Genomic DNA, 20,658 nt, shown 5'->3' with positions numbered 1-20,658 from the left:
ATGTAGTTATTATTATGCATGACTTTTTCATGCCTGTAAGTAAAAAGTGCGTGGTTTACATGAGCTACTATGTATATAGTAAACTAAGTGTACAATTAAGTCTTAGCGGAGTTGTCTCCATTTTTATAAATACGTTACTTTATAATTCAGAAGGTGAAAACAGATACACGATAACCAGATACGTTACCGATATTTTAATTCGGAATGTATTTTGTACTTGAGGAATGCATAAGTGATGGAATTCCTATCAGTTACTCGCTGAAGGGATACCAAAAATGTTTCAGAAAAGGAACGGTGTGCACAGGAAAACGATATCTCTTAATTTAACATGTAATCAAGAAAATTCATTCTTTGTCAAAATCTAACAACAACTGTTAGATTAATCAGAATTCCTCAAACCAAACCTATTTAGCTTTTTATTTCGTTATCAGTTTTATAAGATACTGTAAAATCATTTAATTTCGTGGGCCTGGAATTTCGTGGGGATGTAAATTCGTAGATTTCAACTTCAGAACATAAAATGAATGGAATTTTCCTTGTTCGTTGGGATTAAATTTTGTGGATTGACTCAACCACGAAATCCACGAAAATTAGTCCCGCACGAACATTAGTATTTTCACAGTACGTAAATATTTAAGATTCATGATTTAACTATTGAATATTTTAGACCCTATCCCGACTTCTAGGGCTATTTCTTTGCTATGATTTTCTTAAATCATAAAATATGGGCTATCATTCCAGAAATTCTGCCATCTTGCAGCCGGGTTCTATTTACGATACAGCCTATTCTATACGTTACCGTTAATAATTTCTAGAAAATACTGACTGGCACTACAGTTATGCCATAAATGGTTTACTAGCTACACAATATGGCAACATATAAAGACAGAATATGCAGATTTATATTTTGCAGGTAAAATTAGCACTTATAGGCACCTATAAGCATGTGTTTTACGTTATCAAATGTACGTTACCAAGAATTGTAACGCAAATAGAAAATATAACTATGTGAATTTATATTTCATTTGAAGTGTCTATGTCAAAAGTGTAATAACAAGAGATTGTGGTTATGACAGATAAGATGTAGATAAACTTATATTGGTTGTAAAATATTTCTGATTTTTACGAAAAAATAAGCCACAATGTATAGTTAAGACGATAAAACGATGTAATCTTGACAATATGAGTTTTAAATTTAAAAAGATTACTTTTTTTAAAAAAAAGTCGAAAAATATTTTGGATATGGTAAAATATTTTGTTTAAACAGATATATAACATTTACAAATTCCATAAATATATATTATATATTTTAAATCATATACATGTATCACAAATTATAAATCTATGTGACGAAAATTACTATTTACATAAATTATGTATAGTTTTCTTCCAACTGAATTTACAATAAAAAATAATAAAATATCATTTTTCATGTGAAATGAAACTGATCTCATGAGTGAAAATGAATTGAAATAAAATGAAATAAATAAATAAATAAATTCCAAATGTGTGAAATGATTTGCAGAGAGTGAGTGCTCAAACTTACTTCATATATATGAATTATTATTATTATTCAATCAATGATAATGCTACAGTCCAGCATATGTTAAAAACGTCAGTAGATGCAAGTTGTTAAGCAGAAATATAATATAGTGACTTGTAACTCGGCTGTTGCTATGAAGGCATTTTGAAGGTTCTGCAGTCTAGAGATGGCCTTTCGGTAACCGATATTTTTATAATGGTTGTGTTTCACACAATCTGCTTTATATTTGGGCCTGCAGGAAAATGAAAAATGAAAAACAAAGAAGGGCAATGGTCTTGAGAACTTGTAATAGAATCAAAAATTGGTTCTAGTTGTTCACTTGATAAAGTATTACCAGGTTAAACGATACAACCGTGACCTAAATGTACACACGACTGTAATGGAAGCTCTTGAGCATTTGCTTCTATTCAAGTTTGAAGAGACAGAACCCCGCAAGGAAAACATTTCAGCCCTAATATTATAGAAATGGGCTGAAAGTCCATGCAAAGGAACGATGTTTGAAATAATAACTCTCCTGACTTTGAAGTGTGTTTCAACTGACATCAGCAGTTCATATCAGAAATCTAAAGGGTGAAAGTGGCAAAACTGCTCAATTGTGGTTAATGTATGTAGACATTATTCACATGATAGTGTTGCTCACCAAAGCAACACAGATTAATTCACCTAATTTACATATAGCATCTCTGTACAACATGTGCCTTTTCTTTGACACTTTCTTTTGCTCCAGTACCTGTCATCTGGCCGTTATAGCTACTGTGACTGGAATGAAGTCAAAACTACTTCATTATGTAGAGGCTGCCGCCATCAATAAAAGATGACATTGCTTTGTTGATTGTCAGTAACGCTCTGCTGCAAAGCTTAGTAACCATGTCTGCAACATTCCAAGACGTAGCCGAGGCTGTGTTCATTCAGCTACCTATTAAGTAAGATAGCTCATGTCGATTTTGTAACTGACAGTTACAGTCCTCTGTCGAACAAATCATATCAGCGTGGAAGACGTGGATCTGCTCCAAAATTCTTACTTGTCAGGAGTGAGAAAAAAAAGTACCACGTGACCGACAAGTATTCATGTCAAATACTGAAAACAAAACACAGTTGATCAATCTTATTTTCAAACAATGTAAATGAGATTCCTATGCACCAACGATTAAGAGAAGACAACTGTAATTTTTTCAAAGGTGAAGATGGAACCAATGTTCAAGGTCGACCTTATATACCAATGTTGCTATACAAAGGAAGAAGCAGACACGAGAATAATATTCATTGCATAGATATCAGTACTACTGGCACTTCACGAAAGGCAAAATAAAAGTTAGATCCCCAGATACAGATGCGTTTGTGTTATTGGTGATATATTCAAAAACACAAAATACTGTAACAGTTTTATTTTACACTGGAACAGGCGGCAATAAGAGACGCCATTTAAAAACTCACAACATCTTTATAAACAATGGAGAAAGATTCTGCTCTATTTTGCATGCAACACACTGTCTGACTGGTTGACACAACCAGTGCTTTTGCTCGCACAGGGAAAGTAACACCGCTCAAATTAGTAAAGGAAAACGAGGTGTATATTACAACATTAGCAGAAGTAGTTCATACACATCACTGATCTGATGACCTCTTTAACAGCATCGAAAATATTGTCTGTGCAATCTATGGGTTGAAGAATACAATAACATCAACAAACTTAATTATGACATGTTTCTTGCAAAGAATAAAGCACATGCTGGCAATGAGTATATATAATGGTATGGACGTGAGTCTATTTCCACTGTGCCAACTGTGACTTAAAATGCACATAACACGTGTGAACTGTCAATATTTCGATAATATAGTACATCAAGAACTAGCTGAAATTATTTGTGACACATCAGCAATATGTGACCCTGATGCCTTTCATGGTGACTATAAACAAGTAGAGATGACCAATATAATTGACACCATATATACGAAACAGACAGTGATTATTACCACTCAGGTGACTGAATCACGCAACTTAATTGTTTCTCAATTTTGATTTATGTGAATTCATTTGGTTAAACAGATAAGCGGTTGTTAGCGTGTATTTTTCAGTTAGTAAAATACACATTCAGTAACATGGATTACAATGTCAGCGCCGTGCTATATGCATTTTTATATCAAATTAGTTCGACTTTGATAGATTGCTCGCATTATATAAGTTTGAGCATCGTTATAAGGATTACATAAACAATTTATTGACCGATAAGTGAAAATGTTATATCGTGAATTTTAGTAACGTATATAATAATGGTAACGTACTTGTTCTTAAAAAAATTGAACGATTAATTCTTAGATACTAATGTAATGTGTATCTGGAATACTATACTTGACTGAGTTCATTTAGCTGGTAAATCTATGGTATGAAAGTTTTTTATTCACAACTAATTTTGATTTTTACCTGCCACTGTTTCGGAGAGTTCTCTGCCCTTCATCACAAGCACGAGATCAGAAAGGAAAAATTCACTGACTCAGTACACAAAAGTGCAATTACGGATCATGTGACTCAGAAAAATCACGGCATAAACTGGGAGGGGCGAGGACAGTAGATAGGGAGAGTGACAACCGATTTCGACAAGTGAAAGAAGCAATAAAGATCAAGCGCCAATCTTCGACTATGAACCGTGACGAGAGGACATACAAGCTTGCAAGCGTCTACGATTCCGTTTTCGCCGCTCACCCGTGCAGTGGCGGAAACAGTCGAAAATGACCGAAAGTTATTGCTCGTGATGAAGGGCAGAGAACTGTCCGAAACAGTCAGCAGGTAAAAACAAAAATTAGTTGTAAATAAAGAACTTCCAAACAATGAAAATACTAAATCTGACATTGTCTGACAATTAAACCTATTGAATTAATTGATATGGGTATTTTTATAAAGCATATGGTAACGTAAATGACAAAATGAATTGATCGATTGAGAGAACAAAGCTAAGCGGGAACATTGACAACAGTATATTCTGCATAACACTAAATCCACTTTCTAATGATTTTGGTTGTTTCTACCATAAATCACAACATTCCAGTTTTATCATTTATCAAATAATTGTTAAGGTAACGTGAATAACAGGCTGTAACTCATAGAGAACCCGTTTGCCAGATGGCAGAATTCAGAAAAAAATGATCTAAATAAAAGGGGCATCAAAAATAATGGGGTCTATAAAAATACCTAGAGAGAGAGGTGGGGTGGGGGTTGGCTTCCAGCTCTATGCCTATTGGTAACGTATCTGACATCTCCAGAAACATGTTGCACGAGTAAACTTAACATTACTTAAACTGTTACAAGTCATATTTAGGATAAATAAATAAAATTCTATCTGATATAGTCAACATTTGAAATAAATATATGTATTTTAATGCCAGAATGGTCAGAAGAAACATCTAATTGAACTGTAAATAACATACTCATAAGCATTTGTTTATTTTGATACATCATTGATAAAAAGACTATTTAAATCATCAGCACAGGGTGTAATGATTTTTGCATCATTGCAACAATTGAAAAGATCTAATTAGTACGTATAAGATTGACATTTCTTGCTAGAGCTATAACCACCATGTACTAAATTTTGAGACACATTGTGACCATGACTTAATGGTGACCATTTAGACATGTATCTCTGTAACAATATAGAAAACACGCCTAAACATTTACAAGTAGCATGTAAAGCAAAATACATGATGGCAGTGCATTTTCCATCAATTTGTACCAAATGCAGACTTATTTTGTACTTCGGACTTAATGTGACCGCACTTTTCAAGAAAAAATGACCGCTTCGAAAATTTCTGGAGGGTAAATTGGGGGAAAAATCATGGCCGCATTGCAGAATAATACATTGTTGGAACAGGAAAGTTGTTGCCTTGATCATTCTTGGTAAAATATGTTTAAATATGATAAGAAGTAGTAGAAAAACTAGTTAACATGGTGGAAGCCATTAACACAATGTAATCAAAAACAAAGGTCATGTGATCACCAGCCCTGGGTGCTGATAACTCTATTTTTTGTTTGTTTAACGACATCCATTAAAAAATCGCGTACATGCTTATTACAAATGACTTTTGATATTGTTTTATTTCGTTGGCTCTATCGCTACACTGACGAAGTTAAATGAAGATGTCTTTCTAGATTCTGATGGTGCAGGAAGACTCCGTCTGCCATGCTGTTCATTATATCATGCATGAATGGGTGCCTGAGTAGTTTTGATTTTTGTTTTCATATGTTGATAAACATGTTGCAATTTGAAAATGGAGTTAATGAAATACTACTGCAAATACGTTTTGAGCCGAAAGATAAATATAAGTCTAACAAATCAATCATTTTTTATTTCAGTAACAGTTAAAGTGAACTGTTCTAATGCATATAAATGCGCATCAAGTAAAATGTGTATACCAATGGAACAAGTATGCGACGGTCACATACAATGTGTGCATGGAGACGACGAAACTCTTTGTAGCTTTCAATGTCCAGCAAACTGTACATGTGCAGGTTTTTATTCAAACTGCAGTGCGGTTGACTTCGAACTGACTTCAATTCCTTCGATTCCCCAGAACACACGTCACCTTGATCTGAGCTACAACAATAATTTAAGCTTTGTATTGCAGGATGCTTGGCTAAAGACTAAACTGCTATCAGTTTTGAATATATCGCATTGTGATATTGAATCAATATCTCGACATGCATTTGACAACACAAGGAACCTTCGTTTGCTAGACTTAAGTTTCAACAAACTATCAAGAATCTCCGAGTTTGTTTTCGGAAGTTTGAAAAAACTTACTACACTTATACTTCGAGGCAACGATAATATCTCAGTCATTGAAACAAATGCATTTGACGGTTTATCGCAGGTCCAGACTCTAGATTTTAAAAATATGAAACTGAAGAAAATATTGGCTGGTACATTTGCTGGATTAAATTTAACAACAGTAGACTTGTCAAACAACCGACTGATAGCGATCGAAGATTTTGCATTCAGCGATTCAATTATAGAAACTATTAATTTTGAAGGCAATGACATCCAACACTTTACTAAAGAAATATTCACTGGACTGATAGGCTTAACAACACTAAGGACATCAGCGTTCAAGTTTTGTTGCATTCGGCCAAATTATGTTCGAGAGGAAAACTGCTACCCATTAAGAGATGAGTTTTCGTCATGTGAAGACCTCATGAGAAATCCTGCGTTACAATTTTTGCTATGGCTGATTGGAGTGACAGCTTTAATTGGCAATTTCTTGACGATCGTTTATAGGACCCAGTGCGACAAAAAAAGACTAAAACTGGGGTTTGGAATATTTACGACAAACCTTGCAATAGCGGATTTTCTCATGGGTGTTTATCTCATAATAATTGCTATAGCAGATGCGGCTTTTAGGAAAAGGTACAATATATTTTCACACATGTTTCCGTTCTTTTTTTAATTGACACTGGAATAAAGTCAAATTGTTTTAAATAGATAAGTTACTCTGAGCGTTTATAAACTTTAAGATTTTGACATTATAAAATTGACATGTGCATATTTCTGCCTAGCTTGAATTTACTTGATTCTGAGTTAACATTTTGTTTCAGGTACATTTACGTTTCCGATTATTGGAAAAATAGTGCATGGTGCAATTTAGCAGGAATCCTGTCTACAATGTCGTCTGAAGCTAGTGTATTGTTTCTTTGTTTGATAACATTGGACAGAATACTGATTATAAAATATCCATTTGGAGATGTCAGGATCACAAAAGAGAAGGCAATAGCATGCACCGCATTTACATGGCTTTTCGCTGTAACTATTGCCGTATTTCCTGTTACGTACGAGCACTACTTCAAAAATATGTTTTACTCAAGATCGGGGGTTTGCATTGCGCTACCATTAACAAGAGACCGCCCGCCTGGTTGGATGTATTCACTTACCTTATTTGTCGGCTTGAATTTCATTACTTTTATAATGGTTGCATTTGGGCAGCTGTCCATTTTCTTTGGAATGAAACAATCAACCGGTATCGCCACTACAGCTGAAGCTGCACGGAAGAGGGATTTGAAAGTTGCAAGAAATTTACTTTTAGTGGTTGCTACAGATTTTTTGTGCTGGTTTCCTATTGGAGTTATGGGTATAGATATTTTCTACATTTTGTTTCCACATCCTTCTAATCCCCCTCCTGAAGGTAGATATGGTGTTGTCCATCCTTCCGACCGTGCATGAGCCCGTCGGCAAAGTTATTAAAATACAAAAGTATTTTAGCTACAATCACTAAACCTCACATAATTATAAATAACCGCATGACTTTTATTCACATGTAATATTTTCTCCTTGATTTGATTTGTAGTTTATCTACGTAGTCTCTTGATGACTCTAAATGAAACTTAACAAAAATAAAAATCATTTTAGGACAGTAAGGCATAAACAACTTTATTCATTATCACTTCAGTAACATCAGAGTTATTGCCCTTGAATGTTTGCATTTTATTAACGACCTTTATTAACCACAATTCAAAGAAATCCATTGATGGATCTGCATGAAACTTACTCGAATATAAATAATTATAGGGCGGTGGTGCATGCTCATTTTGCAACAGTATCTCTTAAGGAACGGCATCGCGACTGCCCTTTATTTGTTTTTAAATTCATAAATTTATCTGGAAATTAAATATATTTTTGTCAAGTTTTAGCCCCCTATTGCACTAAATAATATATTCGGTAGAGATATACATTCACTGAATTTGCTTTTTTTTTAAAATATAACTTGTCGTGATTTTCAGTAATTTAAAATGTATAAATGTTAGAGAAAACATTTTTGCTTGAAAACAATTAATATAACGGCGTCATTTTCTTATTTCAAGGAATAATATATCATTATATTGCATCACTGTTATACTTGCTGACTTCGAATAAATTGATAACTAGAACAATCTTCTAAAATCGTTTAGATACATGGGTTATAGCGTACAATATACTCGTAAATCAAATGAACAGGTTTCAAACAAAACCTGAAAATCCAGCAAAAATATTAAAAATATTTGACTCATACATATTACAGGAATAATGGCCTTATCTGGTTATGTGATTTCCGGTGACATCTATGCGTGGGCAGCTGTTTTCATATTGCCAATCAATTCAGCACTTAACCCGATTCTTTATACTTTAACTGCGATTATTGCGGACAAGGTAAGCTTGCATTTTAAATGTTATGAAGAACTAACGATAACGGTCAATATTCGTACAGGTACATAGTTTACATCTGTCGTTTATAACCAAGAGTGTTGTTGTTGTTTTTTTTTTCTTCACACCTCAGGGACGCTTATCCATATCCAAGTCCATATAAAATACTAACTGAAGATATTATCTTCTTTTCATTCAAATTGAAAATGTATCTAGGCAATAATATCAAGATGAAATTCGAAATATACATATATACTTACAGTTTATTTAGAACAACATATGCTATTAATTCCGGAATTAACGGCTCTGCCTATTATCGAAACTATAATACTTATTGATAGCAAAAGAACTTGAGTGCAATATTTCATTAATATCTACTTCATACATGTATATATTGCTTCCGTCCAATTATGACATGTGTGTGTATCCCCTTTCGCCCGACAAAATATTGCTGCATTTAGGGTTATTGAGTTGTACAAGTGTATTTTTCGTCTATATATACGTTTGATAAAGTACATACTAGTATTAATATTTAGTTATCGCACTCTTATCTTATGGAAAATTGACCGAACAATGTAACATATATAGAAAGCTGGTAATTTAATTTGTTATCAAATAACAAAAGTGTTTGCGATTAATAATTTCCATAAATATTTTATAATTTAGAAGTTCCGGCCAAGTACAAAGGACCAGTCAGTAAAACAGATCACAAAAGGTTTGTGTTTTGCTTATAGTCGTTGCTTAAGAAGGTTTTGCATTATTTGTGGTTTTTTTTGTCATGTACTTAGAAATATAATATGCATTCGAGAAAACACAGGTCCTAAAGATTGTTTATCTTAGTAGTATAAAAGGAAGAAACAAGTAGCTATCTTTTGATGATGATTTAAGCGCTAAACCTTTTGCGGTTTTCATTGAAACATTATAGCGGGCAAATATTTACACCAATTGTGAAATTATAAATCAAGCATTAAGTTCAAACTCTAAAGATTGAGTCTCGCTGTAGAACAGGTTTGATAACTTGTATAACATACCGTTTGATGGTAGGCTTTAGATTTTAAACCAGTAGTAGTCTTCCGTCGAACAAGTTTTAATCATTATAATAATTGATTTAAAATGTATATACAATTTTGAAGAAATTAAGCAGTAGCAAGAAACGTTGTTTGTACAACTCTGAAGAACTTTGTGTATTATTTTACATATATTCCGTCATTCTCTGGTGTGATTCTCAGAAGACAGTTTTACTAGATGTGTGTAATCCATCTTCCTGTCACACACTACTTCCCAACTCCAGGTGAAATAATTTTCTAGATGCACATGGGACGCAAACTTTCGCCCTTAATGCATTATTAATGCATAATTATTAGAAAACGACCATAATTCTGGCGTTGGATAATGAAATCAAAAACAAAACTTTGACGCAAGCAGTTATATGCTGAATAATATTCCAACATGGTTTCATAAGACTAGGTCAAATATTTTTAAGATATATGTAACACTAACTTCTAAGCAGTTTTTGTATTTTTCACTATATAAAGGATTATAACTCGGGTCTGGCCGAGTGAAATCCCAAACAGATCTCCAGGTGTTCAACTTCACTTCAATTTACTATTGAGACTAATCGTTGAGGAGTCATTTAGGTATGCATATTTTAACAGAAAATGTCAAAGACGTTGACTTATTTTATTTCATTTTTTTTTTGGTATAAAAATGTTTAGTAGTATATTTGCTATAAAAATTAGTATCTCTTAATACAATTACTATGTCATTTACTTGGTACATTACAAAATAATGAAATTGCAGTATTTTTCATGGCTATGTTCCACATCTTCTCTTTTATTAAGTGGAAAGAATAAAATACGTTACAGACATTGGCCTCCAGATATTACACAAAAAGAACATTTTAGGTTTCAAAAAATTGATGCTATAGATATTAAAAACATAATTGAAGTGTACTAAGATATTTTTTAGAAAATGAGTTACTTATTTTATTCAATACAGATGTCAAGTTAGACCGAAAAGATTATCGACCACAGCTATTTACGCTCAAGCTTTTATCAAAATAGTTTTTAATGAAGAAACAAAGTTTTTAATTTTGTTTTGGTGGACCAGTTGACTTAACAGTGTTTGTTTACACATTAATGACCTGTGATAATGGTTGTTCTCATATTTATTGTACATTGGTATATATTTAACTATAGATAGACCGCATGTGATTACAAGATTAGCCGTTTTATTGATATACATAAAGGAACATCATGCAGCTCTTAGGTTTGCTAAAAGAAAGTCCATACTAACAGAAAAAAATGTCCTTAATCGGGACGGGCAGTTTTCAAGTAACCATCAGGCTGAATAATTTGACTATAGTATATCTGCATTTAAATCAATTTTACTCATTACACTTATGCGCAATAATTAGTAAAACTATCGACATATGTATTTGAAAACATTCGGCGTATATTTTGGGGAATATAAATCTTATCCCGGACCTTAACAGTTGCTTTGAAAAAACAGCATTGTAACACTTTATTCGAAGTAAACTGCCTTAATTATAGAAAGTTATATTTAAAGGCACTCGCTTCAGTTTTTCCGGACGGGTCGATATTTACCCCAACACCGTGCCAATTTGGTTGTGTTTCTAATCGATGTAGCTCACTGCAGTGTTGGTGCGGTCTTCTGCGCATGCCCGGAAGTGATTATCTAATGTCGCGTACGGTAAAAATTCGCAAATTATTGTATGTTCCCATGCATTTAATGTACAAAATGTATAATACACTGACTAAAGGTTAGGGTAAATGTCACCATGGTTACAAAATATATACATTTAAAGTACTTTTAGTTCAAATTGCTTCAACCCGACATATACTGGAGTCTGTTATTTATACCGGTACCAGCGCTCAAACGCATTGAGTCACAGCTGTTTCTAATCCCGTACTGTACCTGTACCGTACATTCGTAAACTATAGATTTTGTTAAAAAAAGGGCGGACACTTTCATCGTTCTATGCCATCAAAATGCTTCAGAAACACCTTAAAATCCGCTTTTTAAGAAATCTGCCGTTTGATAATTTTACATATATATTTCTTCTAAAAGTCATTTGCTCAAACACTGAAAGAGTATTTCGTACCAACCTGCGTTGTATAAATGGCCGCCACACCCCACCTCGTTGTAATTTGATTTAAGCAAAATCTAATATGGTGACCTGTCAAGCTTTCTTTTTGTTTTAGATTAGGTAGACATAACCAAAGGTATGTGCAGAGGTTGATTAAATTCTATTATGTGAAACTCGATAAAATAGCACAAGTACCAACTTAAAACTGACAAAAATATGCAAAAATAGCCCTTGGGTCTGCTGAACAAGTATTCCTTTCTTTATAAAATCATGTTCTTTTGATTTCTCTGAACATGTTTCAAATAGATATATTGTTTTCCGTTACAAAAATGCTTAGATAATCAAATTTATGCTGATTATTGTACTTTACTGAAATATATTTTAGGATTACAGAAATTTTGAAAAATGTTTAAAATAGCACCATATCTACGGGCAAATTAAATTGAAACAAAGCTGGTGACCTAGTATTTTTATTTCATTTTTCAATACATCATAACATGATCTTTTAATACAAAACATTTCATCCAGATCTATTATTGAGAAAAAAATTACGAAACTGTAGCGAGCGTCCTTAAGAGTCGTAAATGTATTTTCCCTTGCGATGTATTGCAATAGAAAGCTACGGCGACCCGAGCTCGATTCCCGACACAGTCATCTTTTTTTTCTTGATTTTGCATTTTAAAATATTTTAGAAACAACATCTTGTATTAAAAACATGAGTCTAAGGTCAGTGCCTTTATCACCACTTACACAAAACATTTCCATCAATACGTTAGTATTCCAAACGGAATACAAAAAGAAATGTTGGTAAAGTGCATTAAAGCTTAAACTAATGATACTATTTAAATAAACAACAGTGACCTGATATACACTGCCAACGGTTCCCGCAAGGCTCTTATCAGAAATATGGTGTAATGATTGTATAATTGTCTTAGTACTTAAAAAGCAATATCTAAAACAAATCAAATGTTTAGACATAAAATGTGGCTAATTGGCAAGTGCTGTCACATCGGTCACTAAAGGCGAACACAGAACACTAGTTGATAATATTTACAACATTGATATACTGTTCCGTCTCAACATTTAACTACACAGCTACTGTCTAATGAGTTTTGCATACGCCTCTGTCGGCTATGTCGACTTGATCGGGATCAGCGGAAACGCATTCTTTAAAAAAAATCATAACATCGCTTTATTTCATTAGATGTCTTTCAGTGAAATTCATAACATCAACTTTATATGATGAGTATTCTGTGTGACTTATCGATCCTTAATTCTTGTATCAATAACTTGAAAGATATACTACTGTTTGCGGATCAATTTTACCTTTCACATTTTTTGAAATCGATATAGTTATACGTTTAATTAAGTCACTAAAGCTGCAAAGCTGAAGCTATTGTAAGAGTTATCATGACAGGTTAACCCTTTCCATCCGCTAGGTTTTTACCGTATTCACATTATCGCTTAAAAGAGTTGAATGCGTCCTTTCCTTGTCTTTGCGTCACATCGTGTTAAAAATTAAACCAACACTTTGAGCGCGCGCTCTGACTGTACCATAGCAATCATGTCTTAAAATAGGCGAGTATCCCCGTCCTAGTATACGTAAAATAGCATCAATATAATGGATACGTTGTTTAGAAAGTTATATACTCAACTACGTCCAAATGGGAACAGCGTGTTTTATTTGTTTTGACATTTATTATAAACTGGGTACATATTTGCGTTTATACAGTATTTACCGGCCACGCCGTAGTTATACAGAACTAGGGTCTGTTGTAATAATTAGTTATTGACATTGTAACGGATTTTAATGTAAACAATCATTGAGGCTTCAAGCTGCACAACACATGTAACAGAATCTGAAATGCATCTTAAAATATTTGATATCGCTTTATGTCAACGCTTTGGTCTGACTATCGTTTCAACTTTTCCGGTATAATTTAAAACCTATAGATATTAGTTAGTATATTGTACCTGCTGAAGATTCATCATAGAAATGTTCCGTGATTTAACTCTAGCAAATCTAACTCCATAATGCTTTTAGTTCTACATTATGAAAGTTAAACACAATATCAATTAACATGATTATTTAAAAGAAAAGCTATGCAGCAAAAGACACTGGAATTTAGGAAGGACAATGGCTATTATGTTTTAGAGGGTTTTGTGTCTTTTTCTCCCATCCACGCGATCTAAATGTAGTATGCATTTATTTAAGATTTAAATGACTACGGTATTATTATATCTTTACTGTTCGGTTAAACAACCGTAAATCTTTATAGACGGACCCGTAGGTGTCCGTCCACTATAATGTTTCACACGAAAGATGCAAGATTCGACCCACTTTAATCAACATTCAAAAATAAACACTTTGTCCCTCAGTTTGGATTCCCTCCAACAAAAATGACGAGGCAACAATTAAGGCTAAATCAAAGATGGCTGCTACATCCATTCTGTCCAATTCAACAAAATTACTGGAACTGCCTTTTCCGTCAAATCATTAACAACACCACACAAAATGGCAGCACATCCGTTCTGCTGCCATCTTGGAACAATAGACACCAAAAATGGCCGCGAGCTTCCCCTTTTTACACTTCTGATTTACAATGCATGCGTAATAAATAAGCAACCATTAAAATAAAAAAGCTACTCTGCAAACATTCTCAAATAAGTTTCATTTTTCAATTTGAATAATCTACTTTCAAGATAGATTATTACAAAGCAAAAACATAAACACACATGACGTCATCTGATATTATTTGATATGATAAATGAGATAACACTCTGTAAGCATGTAGAATTACAGCGATATATAATGATGCGTTCTATTCTATTCTGGAATAAATAAAAGATAAAATACAAGGTTAAACATCCAACAGGAAAAGCCACTTTCCATCATCGCGGCCTTCCAAAACCACATACCCACAACTCAACACACGAACGCACATACACATGCAAACACACACACACACACACACACGCGCGCGCGCGCGTGCACGCGCGCGCGCATAGACACACACGCATGCAGAAGGCAAACACACAAGGACAAAAGGAAGCACAGAGGGGCGCCGCCTTTGAACGGTCATTGGCAAAAATGCATTGGTGACATTAAACCCGTTTATGGTGCACCTCACCATTACCGTCCCACCCACAAGTCCAAAGTCTTAAAAGAAATATATCCGCCAGGTGAATCCCTACACACGCGTTGACATCAGAATGCACGCTATGTAAAACACAAAACCTTACGAACCAAAACGCATGTACGCAATACCTTCGCAGAAAACTGAGCAATTAGGGGAATTCCCTTTACACTTTACAAAACAGGCCAGTGATGAACTCACGATGGGAGTAATACTCTACCAATCATAGATACCTCTGCCTGGTCCGTGAGAATAAATCAAAGATGAAAGCGTAGCGTCAAACTGTACAAGGGTTTAACACTAAATATGCAAAGTGTCTAAAAACAGTTGGAGCGGAAGTTCCTTAAATAAAACATTTTTTTTTTAATTTTACCAAATGCAATTGTACAATTGCCATGATCCAAAATCATATGAAGTTTGTACACAATATCCTCATAAAAAAGTGTGTTGCTATACTTGCTTGCAGGCGTGTCTTGAAATTACTATTGAATTCTAAATCCAAACCTAAATTACGATAGAGAGTTTATGTAAATAATAATGTTAACAGAATCTGTGCTGAAGAGTCTGACAAACCGATTAAATATAATATTATATATATATATATATCACATACGACGTTGCCAGGGGGAACAAAGAATTTACGAAAATCAAAATATGCCCTCTTGTTATAAATAACGGTCTGTAAGTAAAATTAAAGTTATATGCAACAACTACGGGTGGGGGTGCCGGGTTGAAAAGTATCGACTGAATGATAATAAACGCACTATCTATTATATTAAACCATCTCACAGACAGCTTGATGTATGATTGAATACTGTGATAATATAGTTATAATATATGTCGGCATTTCTGGAGGAAGGTTCAATATAAAACAACTTTTATAACAATATGACAATGTGTTCCACGAGAATACCAATTACTTGCATGTAATCTGCATTCCTATACCTGCCATTAACATTGTTCAATAGAAAGTAAACTTTAATACGATGTTGCTGTACTTAAATGACAGGTGTAGATTTCACAGAAGCACAGAGTAAGGAGCCAAATGTTTTATAGTCATTTGATATTATGTTTTTTTTATCTTAATAATATAACCCTATCTAGTTTTTGTGTAATATTAGTCAAAAGTGATTGCATATATACAATTTCGAATAAACACTAATTTAAAAATGTGATATGTGCGCGTACATCATACCAGCGTTTCTCACGTCATATCTGACAGAACGACTTCAACAAACGATCAAATCATCAATTACGTTTTTCGTTTTCGATAGGCGTTGAACTATGAATTTGGACATTTAAGATATACAAGACATATTTCATACTGAACGCGTGTATGTTGTAATATAGGTTATTATCCCAAAAACATTCATAGCACTGCTCGCATACTCATACATCATTTTACAATTGATATATTCTGTTTATCCAGAGACTGGTGAGAGCGTGTTAACATTCTATACGATAAGCTCACGAATTACACAGACAGAACTCCCGGCATCGAAATACAGCACACAGGAAGAAGTAACAACTCCAGATATAGATATTCCTTTGTCTGCAGTTCTAACCATTTCAGCACAACTTGCACAAGTTCTTCATGCATGCCATTGTTGCTCTTTGGGATTGAAACACTTTGATAAGAAATCGATCTATCTCAGACGTCGCAACAAACAAGTAAGTATCATTAGCTCATTAACTATTATTATTATTATTATTATGTACAACGCCATAGAATATATCATTTTGGGTTGCGGGTTTATTTTAAAGTGTATTTCTGTGTATCATGTATCATCTTTATTTGATTCCAAATCACATCCAGGTTCATGTGCTACACAAAGTAGTCCAATTCATGAACAATGCGAATGAATTATCAATGAGCAAGCAGTTCTTATTCATCCTCTATCCACTCACACTGGCCATTTAGATGTTATAAGATCTGTCAATGATTAGGTATTACAACCTAGGGTTACATCACTGACTTCCAGCTGTTCATGTAAGGTCAAACAGAGTTTATCTTAGATATGAGGCACATTAGTAATTGTATTTATACATGTATATTTATAGATTGACATTTAAAATGAAAATAGCTCTAGCAAAACCCGCAACCACCAGACATCTCAAGGCTTTGATTAAACATATGCGTTTAATCAAATCATTCAGTTTCAGTTTTATGATTGCATATTATCATGTTTTGTGATTTTCCTACATATCTATGGAAAGGGATATCCGCCATTTCACTCATTTTATTAGTTGACTGTAACATACCAATTCATTTCCCATGTTGGTTTTTCATAAGTTCATTATGCCTATTTATATGTACATTAACAATAATAATGTAAATATTTTAATTTCAATTGCATTTATTGTTTTACAACTGCAAAATTCAATTTCTTGTTAGATTTGTGTTTGTTTTCCAAAAAAAATGTTTGTGTTTAGATACATCAACAGTACTTTAAAAACATAGGCATAGATAAGATCTTATCTATGTTTCTGATAAAAACGAACATCATTTGCACAATGAAATGTTGATTACTAAACATATAATTGTCCTCATAATAATGACTGCATCCAAATACAAGTGTTTTCATCATAATTTTGACGTTATAAAACAAAGCCGAGAACAAGTTATCATTACGACAGAGGTCGCCGTTTAATAATTTACTGCTCCCTCTCCGGTGCAACGTCCATTTTCACCTCGTATTAAAAAAAAACACAGAGACGAAGTGTTCAAACTTGCGAAATATGGCAATTTTGACCATGTCTGAAAGGGTTTAGACCCGGATATATACAGATATCATACATGATTTTATAGGAATATATCCTTGTTAAAGATTGAGTCCCTGTCTGGGTACATATGATAGCCCGAGGGCTCAGGACAGGTCGTACAAGTTCACAAGGTAGTGTTCAAACTTATACTACTCTGCATATTTTGACCACGTCGGAAACAATTTTAATAAAATTCAAACCTGTATCACCTTAACATATACCCGTATCATACACTGATGTATAGTTGTTATGGATCCTGGCTACCGATTGACACCATGTTCGTGTATATTGGATAGCCCTAGGGGTCGGGATGGGTCGTAAAAGAACGCTATTTGGTCTTCTAACTTCGTATTTGACCATGTCTAAGTGGTTATCGACCAGAATCGAGCCCCTATACCAAAGAAATATACATATATTACACATGGTAATATAGGTGAGAGACTTGGCTATCAAATGAGACCAATCCTGAGTATGTGACGTACCCATAAGGGTACAGGCAGGTCATTTAAGGTCACAGTGTAGTGTTCAAATTTCGGAAATATGTCAGTTTTGACCATGTCTGAAAGGCTTTAAACCCGGTTCGAACCCCTATGACTATGATGTATACATGTATCATACATGGTCGTGTAGTTATGTAGGGTCGAATAATGACACCGTTTTGTCTTCAAGCTTCGTATTTTGACCATGACTAAGAGATTTTCGACCAGATTTGAGCCTTTATGCCAATCAAATATATATCCTACATGGTTTTATAGGTGTAAGTCCTGGCTATCGATTGACACCATTTTTAGTACCTAGAATAGCACATAGAGCTCAGGGCATGTCATATATGACTACAAGGTATGTCTCCAACATAGAAAATAGGTTTTTATGATGTCTCGAAGACTTTGGGCCCAGATTAATCCGGTTTGGCCATAGCATGTACCAATTTTATGCATCGTCTACTAAGTATGGGTCCTGGCTTCGAAGTAACACGATGTTCGAGTACCTGGGTTGGCCATGGGCGTCAGGAAATGTACTACATGGAGGTACGGAATTGCAGTTGATATTGACTCTATGTTAGATTTTGACTTTTGTTCGAGTCTCTACATTCCGGGTAACCTACGTATACTATATACAATGTATGGATATGTTGGTAGAAGTCTAAGCCATACATTCAAACTACTTACAAGTCCATTTGATTCCCAGAGCTCAGGACAGGTCTCAGAATATAACCAAGCTTGTTTTATGGCGATAGGGTGCTGGCCAAGACTAAACTGGCCGGAACAGGATAGCCAAAGAGCAATGCTCAACTGGTGTCACTGGACTGCCTTAACTGCTTTGAAGAGTTCATATTTTGAGGATATTACCGGACTTTGACCTATGAACTTGAAGCCTAGTCGACTGGGCTCGAAGCCGATTAGGCCTGCTTCCTCTGGCTTCTGGCTTGCTCATTGCCACAAGGTATCATTTATCAAAATCGGATTTTAGGTTATGAAGATATGGTTCTTCCGACAAGGTCCATCCCTCTATCAAATATATAAGTTTGCATATTTTCACGAAAAATAGTACATTTTGAGACGGTTCACCGACAAATCCGTCGGTGGAAAATATATACAAATTACATATCTGTCTAGATATTGTTTAGATTTAATTTGTAAAAGTTTTTCATTAAAATAGCTTGTATTTTGAACATTCTACAATAATTTGAAATGAATGAAAAACACAGAATCGTTCCGTACGAAAAAGTACGGAAATACAGCTTTTATCCTATATTACGTACAGACAGACGAACGTGTGTTATTTTTGTCTGTTATTTTTGTTACAACCTTTCAGATATTATATCTTTTTCATGAAAATAAGTTTTAAGTTTTTATTTGCATCTATTGACTCAAAATAAATAGTTTATTATACCTCAGTCAAACACACGGCGCGGATAGCTACGTGTAGCAACGGATAGAAACGTAGTAATAAGTATGGATCCGTAGCTGAGCCTTACCTCAAAGTAGTAATCCGTTTCAATCAATGCCAATACTTGGTCATAACGTATTCAAGACTTATCCCAAACTTGCAAGTTTCTCCAACTTTTGAACATGCACAAAAGTTTGAGCGATCCGTAGCCATTAGTGTGACTTTAGTCCAATTTGGTTGAACCTTCATCAGTATTTAAAAGTATAAAAACGTACGTATCCGTACTGAAACGTACCTTTTCGTATTGATCAGTAGCTGACGTAGTTAACTGAGGCTGTCCATACTTAAGCGTAGTTCAACGTAGTTCACCGCAGACCCGAGCACGCGCCGGGCAAGTTGCAAGGCACAGTAAAACGCAGTTCATCGCAGTATTTATTCGCGTCCTGTATTTTGTTTGTTCCCCGTTTCTTACCATTTTTTCCCGTACTAAGACGTACAACTCCGCACTTATCCGTGTCCGCCCCAAACACAGACCAATCCCATCTCCACCCGTTCCTCAACGCACGGACATATCCGTATATGTGACCATTGCTTACGCAAGGTTTACTTATTTTACGGCTAATACTCCAGTCACATACTCGGTGCGGATAGCTACATCTAGCCACGGATAGAAACGAAGAAATCCGTATCTATCCGTACCTCAAAGTAGTTATCCGTATTAATCCGTACCAACACTTGTTCAAAACGTATTCAAGACTAATCCGAAAGTTGAAAGTTTCTCCAACTTTTAAACATGCACACAAGTTTGAGAAATCCGTTGCCATTTGAGCGCGACTTTTGTCCAACTTGGTTGAAACTTATTCATCCGTAGCCCAACGTACTAAACGTAGTTATCCGTACTGAAACGTACCTTGCCGTACTTTGACATGCTGCCAAAAATAATCGTAATGAAAGCGCTGGCTACACGTGGCCTATTAATATGAAACTTACCGACCCGTTACTAAACCTTAATGCAAAGTTAACGTTGTCAAGCGTATTGATCCGTAGCTGAAG

The 20,658-nt window shown here is 34.5% G+C and overlaps 1 protein-coding gene across 1 annotated transcript in view; it reads left to right on the top strand.

Annotated features, from left to right (window-relative positions):
- The window catches only part of LOC123562098 (G-protein coupled receptor GRL101-like), a 66,242-nt gene that overhangs the window by 21,710 nt on the left and 23,874 nt on the right, over positions 1–20,658 (top strand). The window contains exons 7-11 of the mRNA XM_045354751.2: positions 5,892–6,939; positions 7,128–7,657; positions 8,585–8,712; positions 9,373–9,421; positions 16,382–16,623. Coding sequence (XP_045210686.2) covers positions 5,892–6,939; positions 7,128–7,657; positions 8,585–8,712; positions 9,373–9,421; positions 16,382–16,623 — 1,997 coding nt within the window. The remainder of the gene's footprint in view (positions 1–5,891; positions 6,940–7,127; positions 7,658–8,584; positions 8,713–9,372; positions 9,422–16,381; positions 16,624–20,658) is intronic.

Source organism: Mercenaria mercenaria, chromosome 15, assembly GCF_021730395.1.
Source record: "Mercenaria mercenaria strain notata chromosome 15, MADL_Memer_1, whole genome shotgun sequence".
NCBI lineage: Eukaryota > Metazoa > Mollusca > Bivalvia > Venerida > Veneridae > Mercenaria > Mercenaria mercenaria.
Note: the sequence above shows the minus strand (reverse complement) of the source record. Positions and strands in the feature narration are given on the sequence as shown.